The following is a 16,342-nucleotide window of genomic DNA, read 5'->3' as shown; positions in this document are numbered from 1 at the left end:
CCACAGAGTTCATGGCAATCCATAGTTCGAATTAGTGAACGTTCGTGATAATTTACTTTGGTGCAATGTCGAATGTTGCTATTGAACGAATAAATGATTACTCCTCACTTAACCAATAAACACCTTTGTGTTTATTGTTTCTACTCAGTCATAGGATGGATATGTAATTAGGATTCGAGGGAATAGGAAAGTTAGAAACACTTCTGAGAAAGTAGAGTTGAACAGAGAACAGTTGCGCCTGATAGAGATCGCGTGTTTTTTGTAAGGTTGCGATAAGCGATCATCAAATAAGTTAGTTGTCAACGTTTGTGGATGTTTCTCACTGAAGAGAGGTCACGTAAAATTACTTAGAGACAGAGGAATAGGAAGTCTCGGAAAAACCTCCGGGAATGTGTTTCGGTCTTTTGATCCAATGAATTGAGGGATTTGTTAACCGCGGAAACGGCAAGCATGAAATATGCTAAATTGTATTTAAAAATTCATATATACTGAAACAGCTCTAAACGGCGAACAAAGGACACTTCTATGACGTGTTGTTCACAGCGCTGCCGTGTAAACAATTATACTCGAGATGGGTTTGATCAGGATTTTTCTATCGGTTTTTTCTCTGGTATTTAGGACGTTAGAGTCTGTTGGTTTTCTGTGGGATTTCAGTGTTCGATTATCGGAGTTTATTTATGGGAAACAACGAGGTGCTATTGTTAGCGGGCCTTCCAATCCGATTTTGAAATTACCAGCCAAAGATATTGTGCAGTATATAAAACAACGAAGGATGACTTGTGTGGAAGTGATTCAAGCCTTTATCGACAGGATTCACGAAGTTAATCCCTTGATAAATGCTGTTGTAGCGGATCGATTCCACGAAGCCTTGGAAGAGGCAAGAGGTATTGACAAGGTTCTCGATTCAAGCGAATTGAACGACGAAAAATCTGTTTTAATGACTAAACCTTTGCTTGGAGTTCCTGTAACGGTGAAAGAATCACTTGCATGTAAAGGATTCCCTCATTCAGCCGGACTTGTGGATCGTAAGAACACGATTGCTACTAAAAATGCGAATGTTGTTGAAAATCTCTTGCGAGCCGGTGCGATTCCGATCGCTGTCACTAACTGTAGCGAGTTGTGTATGTGGTGGGAGACAGCTAACAACGTGTACGGAAGAACAAATAATCCTTACGACACATCGAAAATAGCCGGAGGTAGCTCTGGCGGGGAAGGGGCAATTATTTCCGCGGCTGGTTCAGTGTGCGGTGTTGGTTCTGATGTCGGTAAGTGGATCGTCGGAATTATTTTGGACGTACTAAAAATTGTATTATTATAATCGTATTCAGTGGAGTGGCTCATATCGTCAATCATTGACGATTTGTGACGCACTTTTTCATTCTTTAGAGTTTAAAAAAAATTGTATAGTAGCAGGCAGAAAAAAGCGAAAAGTTGCATGCTCATTCTATCTAGGATGTTTTGGTTTTAATCAACGGCTGGCCTATGTAATTCCCAGTCCTTCTTACTTGCTTTTGCCGGTGAGCGCTATCGCAAAGGGCTCTCACATTCTGACCTGCCGGTATTTTCATTCATTTCACAAAGTCTTTCTTTCTTTCCTTTTTTTTTTTTTTTTCTAAGAGTTTTAGATATCTTTAAGGCTTAGGCTTAGTTTTGGCAAGGTCTTCAAAACATGGAGATATTTCACAAAAAAAACACCTGTTTAACCGCAAGAAATCTTTAGAACTTAAGACTTAAAGTATCACCGCTCAAGTGTTGCATTCTAATGACTTTCACTACCTTTTCAGACTTAACCAAGCGTGATTTTATTGTTTTTGAAGTGTAAGATGTATTCTGTTAACCTTTGTGCCATGACCGTCAAAATCTTCTTATTTGATATAACACGTGTAAAAACCCTATTTTTGTGAGCTACGTGTACCTCAAAGCCGTCCTGTGGCTACTTGGCAAGCTAATGTAGCTGTATAATGAAATGCAACCCGAAATTTGACAATTGTTCTAAATTTAGTTATTATCATCTTCGTGCAATTGGACCCCCAACAAATTTCTTATTAAAAAAAAAAAAAAAAGAAAAGAAAAGAAAAAAAGATTATGAAGTTTAGCAGAAAGTCCTTCTTTATAATATTCCTTTCTTGCATCAAGCAGTCCAGCGTTAGGAATTGGGATCCTAGTAGTGATAAAAGCGGCGAAATTCTACGCCTAAACATGCTGGACTCCGGCACATACTTTTACATCCTGTCTCTGAAACCGTATTCTCTACTTTAATATTCATATCTGTCTTAATCTCTGGTCAGCTTGAATGTAAACTACCACTGATGCATGCAAAATGCCAAATGGTTCGGTCATTCCGAGATATACGTTTCGAAAGACCTTAATCCTATAATTCCCAGAAGTGATTAACATTTAACTTTTCCCTTTATAATATTCATATATTATCCAACAAACAGGTAATGAGAATACTCGAACTCAGGTAGTTGTTATTTTGATCTAAAACCAAAGTCTCGTAACTTATTCATAAGGAAAAGTGCAGCAGCTAGAGGAGAAAATTAACCATCCGATCTTGGGAGTTAAACGGTTAATGCCTTTCGCTCAAAGGCCAAAGAACAAATTTCAGAAGTCCTTGACTTAATAGAAACTTCACTAATGATGCTGATCATACTTGCTAATTTGAGATATCAACCTGCTGACATCGAAATGCAATTTAGAAGTACTTTTGATCTTAACGTACATCCTCAAATTTTCCTTTACTCTTTACGTGATCTTACATGACTGAGTATAGTGCCAACTCTCCTGCAGGTGGAAGTGTGCGCATGCCCGCATTCTTCAACGGAATATTTGGTCATAAGCCAAGTCCTTCCATAGTCCCAAATCAAGGACATTTCCCTAAAGGCACTAGCGAGGCCTTCGACGAGTATCTAGTTATGGGACCACTGTGTAGGTACGCCGACGATCTCATCTTAATGCTGAAGGCTATGGCAGGTCCTCGACTCCATGAACTTCGATTGGACGAAGAAATGGATCTCTCATCTCTCAAAGTTTACACTTTGGACATAGAGGGCCCTTTCCTGACTTCACCTGTGGAACCCGACATTCTGATGGCCCTACAACAAGTCTGCTCTTTCTTACAGGAGCGCTATGATGCAACAGTTCAAGATACTCACATGAGCCTGTTTCAGTATTCTCCTCTCATCTGGTCTGCTACAGTTCATGCAGCTGAGAATAACAGATTCGCATCACAGAATTTAAGCAGTGAGTCTGAGGCACTAGCAATAAACCCGTTCACCGAAATTTTTAAGTATGTCCTGGGTTATTCAAAGTATCATTACGTCACCCTGACGATCGCGGGGATTGAACAAGTTCGAGCGCCTTTGCCCAACTGCCTGCCGGATGTGGCATCAAACTTTGTGAAAATGGGAGTCGAATTAAGAGAAGAAATTCAAACCCTTCTCGGGGAAGACGCCATTTTGCTTTATCCCTCTCACCCAAGTACGGCGCTTTCACATCATCGCCCATCCCTTGCCCCGTTTAATTTCAGTTACACTTCTATTTTCAACGTGCTTCATCTTCCAGTCACGCAATGCCCTCTTGGACTTGACAGAAATGGACTGCCGCTGGGCATACAGATCGTGGCTGGAAGAAATAATGACAGGCTATCAATCGCTGTTGCGAAGCAACTGGAACGTCACTTTGGAGGGTGGAATTCCTGTTACCCTGGTAAAAATTCTCAGAAGAAGCAGATATGAATAATAAAGTCAGGGGTTAATTACAGTGGATGTTGCGGAAAGGGTTGCTAAGACATTTATAACCCTAAAGACACTTTTCAAACCCAAATTGTCGATTTTGAAAGCAAATTTGTGAATATGCCCTTTTTAAATTTATGTGGTCAGGATAGGTAATTTTTCGGTGTTTTAATGATATTTACGTGGGCTATATTGAGTGGTTCGAGTAGCGGACTACATTTTCGATAGTGATATTTCGCAACTGGGCGAATTTCTTTAAAGTTCCTCCTCACCTGAATGTTTTTTTTGTCGCCGATTTCTAATGACTTGTGGGGTGGATTATGGGGCTTTTAGTCTACTTTAATTCTGGTTAAATAGAAGAGCAAAGCTTGTTTCACTTTCAATTCTTTTTAATAGAGCATTGGATTTAACACTGAAGTAACTTTCAGGACATTACAGATGTATTAAATATTGGATGTCTTACAAAAGTGTTCCCAAAATTTCTCTGAAGTTGTGAGTTAAATCAGGAGAGGGGTTTTATTTATAAGGAGACTTTTAAGCTAATAAATAAATATTGGCGGTAAATTATGTCGTAGGGTTAGGTGTGATAGTGTGTCACCTCTACCCCCGTCAAGTAATTCTACAGTGCTGTAAAAGGCGGGAAACGTCCGACCCACACAACAAACCGTAGTCCGCAGTTCGGAAAGCCGCAAAACACCAGAACAAAAATTTATCTTCCAAATCGGCACTCTTACCCCCCGGTATCAACGAGCGCTTTTCGTTCAACTAATTTATTCTTTTTTCTCGTCATCATATTCCAACCAATAGCGTAGCTCTATTTTCTGCATATAAACTCACACACAACCCACAATTCCTCCAATCACTCTGACGAAGGTCTAACGCTCGAAACGTCAGCCTTTTAACTCTTTACGGTGGCCAATTTACGTTTTAAACTCAGTTGCTAACACTAAATTTATATAGCCCGCAGAGCTGCGAATACGCACAGTGAAGGTTTGCCGCTTATTTCGCGCCTCAAAGAGCACAATTACAAAAAACCGCGATCAGTCGTGACGTCGTGTCTTTTTCGTGCGTTTGCATTCTAAACTTTTTCTATTGTAGTTTTCTCTAGAATCCCAAAATCTCGTAGAGTGATGTAATTCAATAAAACAATCCGAAGCTCCCTTTCAAATTAAAAAAGAAGCTTCTCGTATATCAAATAAACATTCTTTCCATTTGTTAAACCTTCCATGCAGGTTTCAATACAGCTGGTAAATACGTCTTCAAAAGCCAATTTTTACCTTGCCATTCTTCACTCTCTTTCTATTTACAGACACGTTAAAATTAATTTGATTTTTTGTATTGTACCAAGAAACTGAAGCCGTATAACACACAACACTTCACTACACTTGACTTCACCCTTAGCCGGAAGGGTAAGTCCTTGTTGCTATGACGTCATATGATTTTTTCACGTGACCACAAATGCGAACCGGCAAGAAAAATAAAGTCGCCAGTTAGTGGTTAAGCTCTTTGGTGGAGTTGTTAGAATACTTCCTTTTCAGATATCTTTGTATGTGCTTCGTGTTTTAGACCTTTTCTAACGCTATGGATGGTGGAAAAAAGGTGTGGGTCCCCGATAACGAACATGGATTTCGTTTGGGCGAAATAGTCGATTTAGGATCGGACACGATCAGCGTTGAGGTGGATGGAGCGAAAGGAAAGGTTTGAATAGCTGGAATAGTCACTACGCATTATTTTGCGCGTTCCGCGAAGAACCATGCTTTCTGTTTAAAATCATGAAGAGAAATATATAATTTGAACTTCCTTGTAGGTTGTAACGGCTCCATACGATAGAGTGTTCCCATCAGAGAAGGATAACACGAGAGATTTTGAGGACAACTGTAAGTTTATTTTCTTAAAAAACTCCAGCAGTAAGGTGTCAGTTGTAAGGAATCAACTTGGTGGATTTACATTTAGACTTTTGAGTGTTTGTGGTGAATCAGTTTGTCGATTTTAAAATAATTTTCCCGTAGTTTAAAGTGTCTGTTGGCCTATAAAATTTTCACAATCCGTAGGTGATGGTGAGTTCGTAACTTTCTGACAGATGTTTTACCCTATGTTTTCGGAGAAACTGATTGAATTTCCTTGTTGTAATTGATTCAGACAGTGTTGGCATCTTAAAATCTTGCAATTTATTACACGCTGTCAGCGTTTAAATCATGTAAATCGCCAACACTTAGTTGAAAGATGGGTTGAAATTGCGAGAAATAAAAATATAAAGAAAATTTCGGTAAAAAATTTATAGGATTCCGACCACTAGCTAGGTACGTGGGTCAAATAAAAAGAAATGAAAACCAGAAAAACCACACGTTACTCCATTATGACACACAAGAAAATCTGAAAAAAAGTAGAAAAAAAGCGAAGGAAAAAAAGAAACTTCAGAAAGTAAACTTGGTGCAATGGTTCATAGCTAAGCAAACCCTAATATACTTTATGGCTATTTTGTTCAGTCAATTTTGCTGAATATTTTATGGCATAATGATTAAAGGGCTTAGTCATGTTTTTATAGCTGTTGTGAGCTTGTGAGATAAACTGAGCCAAATTTCACTTTTATTACATATTTATTTTCATTGTTTTAAACATTAACACTAAAGGGTTTTATCACTGGACAGCTTTGATTTTTGTTCAGTGTAGATCAGGGGGAAGGGCATCCTGATCAGGGCAATCTTTGTGCATGGACAGTCATCCAGATAACTTAAGTACAAACATACATTTATGTCTAAGTATGTGCGATTGGTGAACATGAGATGCAAGGCCCAAGGTTAGCCCCCTTAACCCTGCCTGAATTTGATACCAAGCCAGGCAACACTTGTCATGTTTTGTGTTTGGAAAATGTTCTGAAGATGACATCAGACTTATCCAAGGTTCGGCCCTTAAATGCATAGCAGTGAACTCCCAGGGTAACTTCAATTTCTTCTCCAATAAAAGTAATGAATACTTTAGGCTGCTTTGTGTTATAGAAACTTAACATGACCCCTTTCTTATGGTCTGAACTGTTGTGAACAAATGATACTGAACTGATATACTGATAGCATTTTTGTTTTCTAAATTTTTTTCAGGCTCTTTGATGTTCCTCAATGAAGCCACTTTGTTACACAACTTGAAAATTAGATACCAGAAAGACAAAATATATGTACGTTCTCTTAAAATTATAGAGCCTTACAATTTACAACTCTTGCTTACCACAAGTGCATGCTTGAATTAGACACTTATTCTTTGTCCTGAAAAGAAGCTGATATGGTTACCTGGCTTACTTGATATGTAATTATCATGGTCACTGAATCCATCAATAACACATTGAGAATGAAGAGTTTTCAAAGCATTATGCAAAACATTTTGTTGTAAAACTCTTAAAAACTCCCTTAACTCTTTAACTCCCAAGATCTGATTGTTAATTCTCCCCTCTAGCTGCTACATGTTTCCTTGTAAATAAGTTATGAGAATTTGGTGATAGATCAAGATAACAACTTCTACCTGATAAGTTGGAATATTCTCATGACCTGTTTGCTGGATAATGTTTAGACATTTTAGGGAGAAGTCACATGTTAATTGCATTTGGAAGTTTAAGGTTTAGGTTTCTATTGGTGAATTTTGATCTTATTTATTTGCTTTTGTATTTTTTTTTGTGATTATAATAATTTATGTTAAGGTCATTGTGTTGTACTCTGCATCCTAAAGCATATGGTAATGATAAAAGCTGGAAGAGACAATTTATTCAAAGTTAATACACATTTTTCTAAAATAACAGAAATACACTTTGTATTTGTGAGTCCTTGTTGCCTCAGTGGGCACTAAAAGTTTTCTTGAATTCTTATGATGCAATTGAGGCAGGAAGAGCTCAAACTGATTAGCATAGATACAAAAGATTAAAAAAAAGTTGTTGTTGTTTTGAAATTAAGTCTATTGTAATTGGATCCTATGATGCGGATGTGTTTAAAACAGCATCCCTTGGCCACCAGGAAAGAAGTGTGTTGTTGTCTCTATTTGCTGCAGATAATTAATTTTGATAACTTTCAGCTTTATCACCAAGCAAGCATCATCCTATGATTTCATTATTCTGCAGACTTATGTGGCCAATATTCTTCTTGCTGTCAACCCTTATCATGAAATTAAAGAACTTTACTCAAAGGAAAGAATCAAAGAATATCATGGAAAGTCACTGGGGGTTTTGCCACCTCATGTGTTTGCTATTGGTAAGCATGAAATATAATTATAACTATGTTTAGGGAAAATTTTATTTCTTAAATCCGTTGTTGGGTGGAATTTTGCCAATCTTTATCAAAAAGACCATTACTCAGTTGTATATGGCCAGTAACTGCTGGTATAATATATAATTATGCAATGACCATCCTTCTTCATGCTTTTTCTCAGTGATACAGATACTTTAACACTTAATGCACTTATGTCAGTATGCATTTTCTCCTTGCTGTTCTCCTTGCATTTCCTAAGATGCTGACAAGGAGAATTTTTTTAACAATCAAGGGCTTCTTTAGTTGTTGATCATGTCTTTTATTCTCATGACCTTAATGGTTGATTCAGGGGAGATGTTGTAAGAAGAAATTAGATTCTGGTCACACTTAATAGGATCAAAGAGTTAACCTCTCTGCTATTTACTGGTGAATCAGCCCACACAGTGAAGCTTCTGTTTCAAATTTTTAGATATTTTAACCAAGCTTTAGTCTTTATGGAACCAATTTTTCCATATCTGAAAAAGTAATTTGTAATTTTTCATTTTTTTGATGTTGATTTTCAGCTGACAAGGCTTACAGAGATATGAGAGCATATAAACAGAGCCAGTCTTTGATTGTTAGTGGTGAGTGTACTCTGTATCTTGAATGGTAGTTAAATAAATATACTTAAACTGGCACATCTCAGCCAAGCTTTTGATTTGGTAAATAATCATGTAAATGATGTGATTCTCTAAACACTAGCAACTCTGTATATAGTAATATTGAATAATTTCTTGTTTCAGGTGAAAGTGGTGCGGGAAAAACAGAATCAACCAAGTACATTTTAAGGTATATGTTTCAAATCTTGTTTACTATGCCATGGTCATTCTTACACTGATATATACTCAAAGGCATAGGCACAGGAGGAGGTTAATTTTATATACAATACTGATGAGTGTTTTGTTTCACATTTTGCAGATATCTGACAGAGTCTTGGGGATCTGGTGATCAGGGCCGCATTGAGCAGAGGATTATTGAAGGTAAAACATTAAAAAGTTATGCAACTAAATAATTTACATTTGACATGACTGTTTAGTGATGAATTGTTCAAATCAATATCTTCTGAAATTTTTTTATACCTTGCCTTAACAGCTAACCCCTTACTTGAATCCTTTGGAAATGCCAAAACAATGCGAAACATCAACAGTAGTCGATTTGGAAAGTATGTTGAAGTTCACTTCAATGAGAAGGTTTGTTTTGAAAAATATATATTAGAACTGACCTAAAAAGTGTTTTTCAAGTATCATGAGGGAGTGGTTAGTGAGAGCCAGAATTTCCCCCCTCGCCTGCACCCACTGTAATTCTCCTGGTAGAAGAAAACCCAAAGAGGGAAATGAAGCTGAAGCTTTCAGCTTAATATAAAATGATTTATTGCCTTCAAATTAATTGCTATTCCTTACTTTTTAACATAATTACTTGACTGTTAGGTTTAAAATCAGCCACCAGTAACTTAATTATAACATCCATTTTGTTTGATCAAAAAGCAGCTGTTTACTTTTTTGTGATCAACAGGTCACAGTTGTTGGTGGGTTCATTTCACATTATCTTTTGGAGAAATCTCGAATCTGCAAGCAAAGTAAAGGGGAGAGAAATTACCATGTGTTTTACAGACTTTGTTCAGGAGCACCTCAACAAATAAAATCAAAACTTGGCATTACGAAGGCAGAAGATTTTCTGGTATGTTAAACAAACTCTTTTTGCTACATTAGTGATGTCTAACCTACAATGACCTAACCCTTTACATGCTTGCATCAGTAGACATATTCTCAATACTAATCCTTAAACATGTCTTATGGTACTTGTTAAGGGAATTTGTCATCAATCAGGAGCTTCCTAAATTGTTGATCCTTTGATTCATTCTCATTGCCTTCATTTTTATTTCAGGAACAATGCTGTTATTAGATTCCAGTCATTCTTAGGGGTTAAAGGGTTAACTCACAGGATACGTATATGCAGTTAATATGTATGAACCCAGATCAAGAATGCTGGGCTGTTTTTCTGCATAAAAAAATTTCATTTTCATAATGAATTATAGTATGTAGTGAATGGTAGGGATCTCAGAGTTTTCATGGAATCATCAACACTCTAAATTTGAGGGGAGTTGGGAGAATACTGGAAAGTTTTCAGACAAGTTTTTATGTTTTACTTCACAAATAGAATGTTTCTCTCTAGAATGCTGTTCACAATGGGATTGATTTTTTTCATGTTGCAGTACTTAAAGCAGGGTTCAATCACAGACCCTAATCTTGATGATGCATCAGATTATCGTAGAATGGATGAGTCCATGAACAGAGTGGGTTTTTCAGGAGAAGAGAAAGCCAACATCTTCAGAGTTGTTGCTGCTGTGCTTCATGTTGGAAACATTTCATTTGAAGACAGTGGAGACACAGAAGGTATAATATATCACATATTTTTCATTTGCAAATGTAACTGAAAATTAATATGTTGTTGTGATTGTAAAGTTGTCTCTCCCATAGGTCCTGTCAGTAAAATCACACTCTGGATGATTTGCATCATGATAGTTAATACTAGGTTGGATGAACTTTCTTCTTTAGGAAATTTTCCTTTCTAAAGGGTTTTTTTTTATTTTAAGGTGGCTCTGTAGTATCACCTAAAAGTATGAACTCATTGAATACTGCTGCTAAGCTGTTAGATGTGTCGTCTGAAGAGCTGAAGATGTCTCTAACTACAAGGACGATGTCTGCTGGAGGGTCAAACATGAGGTGTGGACAGCATCAACAGGGAATATTGTACTGCAACATTCCAGTTTGATTGAGTAACACATTTTACCTTAATCAATAATGAAAAGATCATTATTGATTTGAATTAGTGATAACTATCATGGCTACTGCCTCAGTTAATATTATTATAAGGTCTCATCATTTTTAAGAATTAATTAATATTAATGCCTTTGATATTAGTGCTCTCTTAACATTTGCTTTTGCTGCTATTGTCAATCTTCTTTTGGTTTCACCAGCGGTTAAGTTGAAATTGCCATTACTGATAGAAAAAACCGTCACCAAGTTATTACAAAATTACATCAAAACTGTTTCGTTTTTAACTGCATTTAGCTCGTGATTGATTTGCAAGTCTTTTCAAACTTTAAAGGTTACCCCTAACTTCTTCTATTAATAAAATCTAAAGCTCTAAATAGCTACCTACCATAGGGAGTATTTTGCCAGGTGCAGTTGTCTTTGTGGAAGGTGTGGGTGATTTTCACTGCCGTTAGACTAAATTATGACTATCAAAGCCAAGTGAATATTTAATGCACAGTTATAAGTATTATACTCAGTAATTGGAAGAATGTTCCTCATAGAAATATCATTCATTAACAAAAACTTTGGTTGAGGAAGAGGGTCTACTTTGGAAATGGTTTAACCAGCCATGTAACACTCACAGGTGCCTTTTGTTTTTTCGTTGTTTAAACAGAGTTCCCCTTAAACCGGAACAGGCCTGTGCTGCTAGAGATGCTTTGGCAAAAGCTCTCTACACCAAACTGTTTGATCATATTGTTGGCCAGATCAATCAGTGCTTCCCTTTTAAAGATTCTTTTACTTACATTGGTGTGTTGGACATCGCTGGCTTTGGTGAGCTGAACAGAACACATATTTCTTACTATTGTCAATTGATAGTCTATGATACCCAAGGTTTCTGGTTAAAGATAAAAATTTATATTTAATAGGAATTGATACATGGGCAAGCTTAGTTACGGAATTTCTCTTGGAGTTTTCAGCTCTCCTTAGATTGAGAATGGTGAACGCCTTGCCCTTCATTTATTAACTGGGCTGGAAATCCTTATTAAACTCTGCGGTTTCGAACATATCGTCTTCTTTGGACTGCAAAAAGAGAACTAGAACATAGTAAAAAAAATTGCATAGCAGCAAAACTCACACTCATGGTGGATTTTGATCCGCCAAGGTGTTGATGAATAATAAGTGGATTGATAACAACCATGTTCTAAACAGGAATGTAAATTGGACATGAGATGACTTGGTATGGAATAATGCTATGAATAATGGTTTGTACTATAACAGTGGCTCAAAGATTTTTTACATTTTATTATCTACCGTATACAAAAATATATCATTGAGAATTGATATATTTTTTATCAAACATTTTCTTATCTTCAGAATACTACGAATTCAACAGCTTTGAACAGTTTTGCATCAACTACTGCAATGAAAAGCTGCAGCAACTCTTTAATGATAGGATACTGAAACAAGTGAGTAGTGATGATGGGATTTCCATCAATAAATTAACAAGAAAATTCGTTTTTACTGTAAAAGGTTACACTAACGTCAATAAATTCTGATTTGCTTTCACTGCTTCAAATCACAGGAACAAGAGTTGTACGACAAAGAAGGGCTTGGGGTCAAATCTGTAACGTTTGTGGACAATCAAGATTGTATTGGTAAGTTGCTAAGAGCAACTGTCAATTGAGTATCGAAAGTAATCTGGGATTTCTCTGGTTTTCCTCCATTTCGTTATATGATTGGTCCAGAATACTCGCGCCATTTTGACTACCAATCAGATTCAAAACCAAAACCAAGCGCGACTTGGTTACTCGCGTTTTCCTGCGCTTCAGGTTGTTTGTTTGTTTATTTGTTTTCACTACGAGGGGGGCTTCCTTGCTATGATTGGCTGTTGAAATTGCTTTGGTTTCGGTTTAACGACACTTAATCGAAAGCGCTCTATACCGGTGCATCAAAATCAATCAAAGCTTAAATCCTTCTGAAAGGCTACCCACGGTTCCACGCCTGACAATTCGAAAGGACTGGGAGCATTGCTGCTCAATATATCACCTGTCAGATTTTTTTCTCTTCGAAATGAAGACCTAAAAAGAATAAAGCAAGCTAGCCGACAACTTTCTAAAGAGACACGAACCCTGATATACGGACAGACAGAGAGACGGACTCAGACAAACCCAGCAAACAAGCGTTAAATACCAAAACGTGAATTAAGTCTAATAGAACCAAGAAGAAATGTGTATTTCTGCTCCAAAGTTCATTTCTGGTATATGACAAGTAACCGTGAGTAAAAATTGTATTTTTTAAGCACATATGTTAATGGTTTCTTCAAATTGCAGCCCTTATTGAAGCAAAAAAGACAGGAATTATTGACATTTTGGACGAGGAGAGCAAGCTCCCTAAACCCACCGCAGAACACTTCACACGAGAACTTCACCAAAAACACAAGAACCACTTCCGTTTGGCGGTGGGTACCTGATAAAATCATCCATTCTCTCAACTGATTCCATAGCTTTCATATACCTTTGTAGATAGATCAGTGGGCTATTTGGAAAGCGCAGCTAGGGAGTTATCACTCGAAGGAGCTGGGAGCAAATTAAGGTTGGGCAGAGGTCTAACCTAGGAGCAACAGCATAAGACAACTAACCACCCAGCCATGCTGCCTCTGTTGATGAAGACTCAACTAAACCAAGGGGAGTAGGTGGGGTGTTCTAGCAGGGGTGGGTTGGGTGGTTCTTTCCTTATTGTCCTCATGGCGTTCTAATGTAAGTCAGGTTGTTATAATGTTAATATGTTCACTTTTTCTTCACAAAGAAGGGGTTAATTGCACCCTAGAAATCTCTCCTGGGTACAGCACGCCCATGTAAAGTTAATTTCTTGTGTTCATGAGGTTTTGTTGCATTAAAAGGAAACCATAATAAACTTATTAAGCGTTCATACCTTTTAGCTCCCCAGAAAATCTCATCTGATTTACCACAAGAAAATGCGAGACGATGAAGGCTTCCTTATACGACATTTTGCCGGCGCTGTCTGTTACCAAACAGTAAGTTTTATAGATACTTACCATGGGTAGCTATAGAGTGATTCTTTTGTCAGCGAATGATAACACAAAGCTTTAAGACCTGTGAGGCAATCGCTGAAAACTCTGTCTTTGATGATTTGTCCAAGAAGTAACTCAAATGTTTCAGTCAGTCAGTCAGTTCGTAATGTGCCTTGCACATCAGGTTGGTCAAAAGATGTGCCTACTTCTACATGAAGTAAGCTTAGTTTGTAAACTGCGAACAAAACGAAAACGTTCAGTTTACCTTTATTTTCAAACTTTCTGGCCGGATATTTTCTTCTCTCGTCACACAAGAACCATTGTTTTTCATTTAGTGAAATCCTTGCTCTGTGATTTCATTTCAGTCGGATTTTATAGAGAAGGATAATGATGCTCTTCATAGCGATCTGGAAGAATTAATACAAGACAGCAAGGACTCATTCCTCAAGAGTCTGTTCCCAGGTGTGGCACCGAAGAATAACGATATCGGCTCGTTGTCGTTCGGTTCTCCTATCACTCGGTCAGGCAGTAGGAAACTTGGATTCATCAGCGTTGGCAATAAATTCAGGGTAAAAACTACAGTTTACCTCATTTTTGACAATTTTCATTTTATATTTAAGTGCTTAAGGACTGGTCATTTGTCATTTTAAAACGTAGGGTGAAGCAGGGGGGGAGGGGGTCAGAGGATTTTGGCTGTGTCACGGTCAATAAGGTTTTGTAATATTCTCCTCCCTCCCCTCCCCTCCCCCCTCCCTCCCCCCTCTCTCTCCCCCTCCCCCTCTCTCTCTCTCTCCCCCCTCCCTCTCCCCCCTTCATTGGCGGTTAATTGGTAGGCAATTTTCTATAGTCCTCTCTTTATACCCTCTTGGCGACTACTGACCCCCCCACGTTTCCCTGAAAACCACGTGATTCTTCTCAGAATCCTTACTCCCCTCCCCTCCCCTCCCCTCTCAGGTGATAAATTATTATTGGGTCCTTAGTGCAAACTGTATTTATCGTTCTTGTTTGTGTTTTGAAGGCTCATTTGACGGGAGAGACGAAAGTCAAATGAGCAGTACTGTAGATTATCCATCATGCGAAACATTTATGTCCTTAGTCTTTTAAACGAGCTCGCAGAAAATAAAATTGCGCCTCAAAACCATTTTAATACCCAATTTACTGATTATCATCTATCGACAGAAACAATTGAATCAACTGATGGAGAAACTCGACAAAACGGTTAGTGAAACTCAATATATTTCTAACTCACTCGGTAATATTCACCTTAAAAAGTTTCGCTCAAGATGCAATCGTAGAAAAATTGCGCTCTACAATCAGGTGGTTGTCTTTGTTCATTTTGTTGTGTTTACTGAACGTGTTTAGGGGGCAAGTTTTATTCGATGCATCAAACCAAATGGAAAGATGACCGCGCGGGATTTTGAAGGTGGTTCAATTTTGAGTCAACTGGAATGCGCTGGAATGGTTTCTGTGCTGAATTTGATGCAGGATGGCTGGCCATCAAGGGCACCATTCAAAGATCTTTACCAAATGTGAGTAGAGATGGTTTAGAGAACGAAGAATACCGAGAACTGGAATCTTGATTCCGCTCTATGATCTCAGTGAATTAGGTTACGACATAAGCTTTTTATTATTTACAACATCAAGCCAGATGACATTTTTTCCCTGCGCGCTATTATCATGCAATTCCTCCTATGTCCATCAGGCGTTGATGCATATGTAACAACTTTTATTGTGCGCCTTTTAGGTACAAAGATTACTTACCACCTCGACTTGCGCGACTCGATCCAAGGATGTTCTGCAAGGTAAGTAACGAATACTTTTGATTGTTACATACAGAAATTTGTGTTTTGACTCGGTTACTTTGGAGAAATGAGCCAATCGCCACTGTTTAAAATCAGCCAATCACAATTGAACGTAATGCTTCGTTAAGAGACAAGTGAGCAGTCGACCTCATGTCCTGATGAGGAACAGCAGTTTGTGGCCGAAACGTTGTAAACCATATCTTAAGTACTTACATGGTGAGACAAACGAAAACACTTCATCATGTATAAAACCAAAGTAACCATTTTGGCCAGAACAAGCGTACTTATCACAACAAGCAAATGAGAACTCAAACAGATAACGGGCTGGTAGAGCAGGAAAACGGGGGTGACTAGATTGAGATTTTTTTCAGGTTTGCATCTTGTTGGTGGTTACGTGGCGCGAGTGTTCCGGATCAATCACAAAGCGTAGCGAAGTAAAATCAAAGTAATCATGAGTTACTTTTGAGGCTCAAGTAGTCTAAAAACTGTGTTAAAGCAGTACTCTGTTCTATGGTTTTTTTCTTGACAGGCTTTGTTTCATGCCCTTGGAATGGATAGCAAAGATTACAAGTTTGGCCTCTCTAAGATCTTTTTTCGCCCTGGCAAGGTAGAGTAAAAGAAAAAATGTTAAACTGTGACAACATTCTACGCTTTCCATGTGGTGTGTTTCTTACAGTAGCAACGAATTTGTGCATATTTCTTGCGATGTGCAATACTTATGACTTCAACTCAAGCCGTTGAGCAAGGTTCCGAT

At 37.8% G+C, this 16,342-nt stretch overlaps 2 protein-coding genes across 2 annotated transcripts in view; both read left to right on the top strand.

Annotated features, from left to right (window-relative positions):
• Window positions 1-127: 127 nt before the first annotated feature.
• On the top strand, window positions 128-4,298 carry LOC113666421 (fatty-acid amide hydrolase 2-A). The gene is made up of 2 exons (XM_027182203.2): window positions 128-1,265; window positions 2,791-4,298. The coding sequence occupies exons 1-2, from the start codon at window positions 572-574 to the stop codon at window positions 3,735-3,737; spliced, it is 1,641 nt and encodes a 546-aa protein (XP_027038004.2). The 5' UTR covers window positions 128-571; the 3' UTR covers window positions 3,738-4,298.
• Window positions 4,299-5,175: 877 nt separating this feature from the next.
• The window catches only part of LOC113666853 (unconventional myosin-VI), a 19,083-nt gene continuing 7,916 nt past the window's right edge, over window positions 5,176-16,342 (top strand). The window contains exons 1-21 of the mRNA XM_027182660.2: window positions 5,176-5,432; window positions 5,542-5,611; window positions 6,830-6,903; window positions 7,834-7,963; window positions 8,524-8,583; window positions 8,743-8,788; window positions 8,918-8,979; window positions 9,092-9,189; window positions 9,512-9,676; window positions 10,212-10,392; window positions 10,593-10,722; window positions 11,429-11,586; window positions 12,130-12,221; window positions 12,338-12,410; window positions 13,086-13,213; window positions 13,694-13,789; window positions 14,152-14,355; window positions 14,966-15,004; window positions 15,149-15,315; window positions 15,531-15,588; window positions 16,118-16,195. Of these exons, the coding sequence (XP_027038461.2) occupies window positions 5,316-5,432; window positions 5,542-5,611; window positions 6,830-6,903; window positions 7,834-7,963; window positions 8,524-8,583; window positions 8,743-8,788; window positions 8,918-8,979; window positions 9,092-9,189; window positions 9,512-9,676; window positions 10,212-10,392; window positions 10,593-10,722; window positions 11,429-11,586; window positions 12,130-12,221; window positions 12,338-12,410; window positions 13,086-13,213; window positions 13,694-13,789; window positions 14,152-14,355; window positions 14,966-15,004; window positions 15,149-15,315; window positions 15,531-15,588; window positions 16,118-16,195 (2,226 nt within the window). The 5' untranslated portion in view covers window positions 5,176-5,315. The remainder of the gene's footprint in view (window positions 5,433-5,541; window positions 5,612-6,829; window positions 6,904-7,833; window positions 7,964-8,523; window positions 8,584-8,742; window positions 8,789-8,917; window positions 8,980-9,091; window positions 9,190-9,511; window positions 9,677-10,211; window positions 10,393-10,592; window positions 10,723-11,428; window positions 11,587-12,129; window positions 12,222-12,337; window positions 12,411-13,085; window positions 13,214-13,693; window positions 13,790-14,151; window positions 14,356-14,965; window positions 15,005-15,148; window positions 15,316-15,530; window positions 15,589-16,117; window positions 16,196-16,342) is intronic.

The sequence above is a fragment of the Pocillopora damicornis genome, chromosome 8 (assembly GCF_964200805.1).
Source record: "Pocillopora damicornis chromosome 8, jaPocDami1.2, whole genome shotgun sequence".
In the NCBI taxonomy this organism is placed as follows: Eukaryota; Metazoa; Cnidaria; class Anthozoa; order Scleractinia; family Pocilloporidae; genus Pocillopora; species Pocillopora damicornis.
This window is presented reverse-complemented; position numbering and strand designations above follow the sequence as displayed.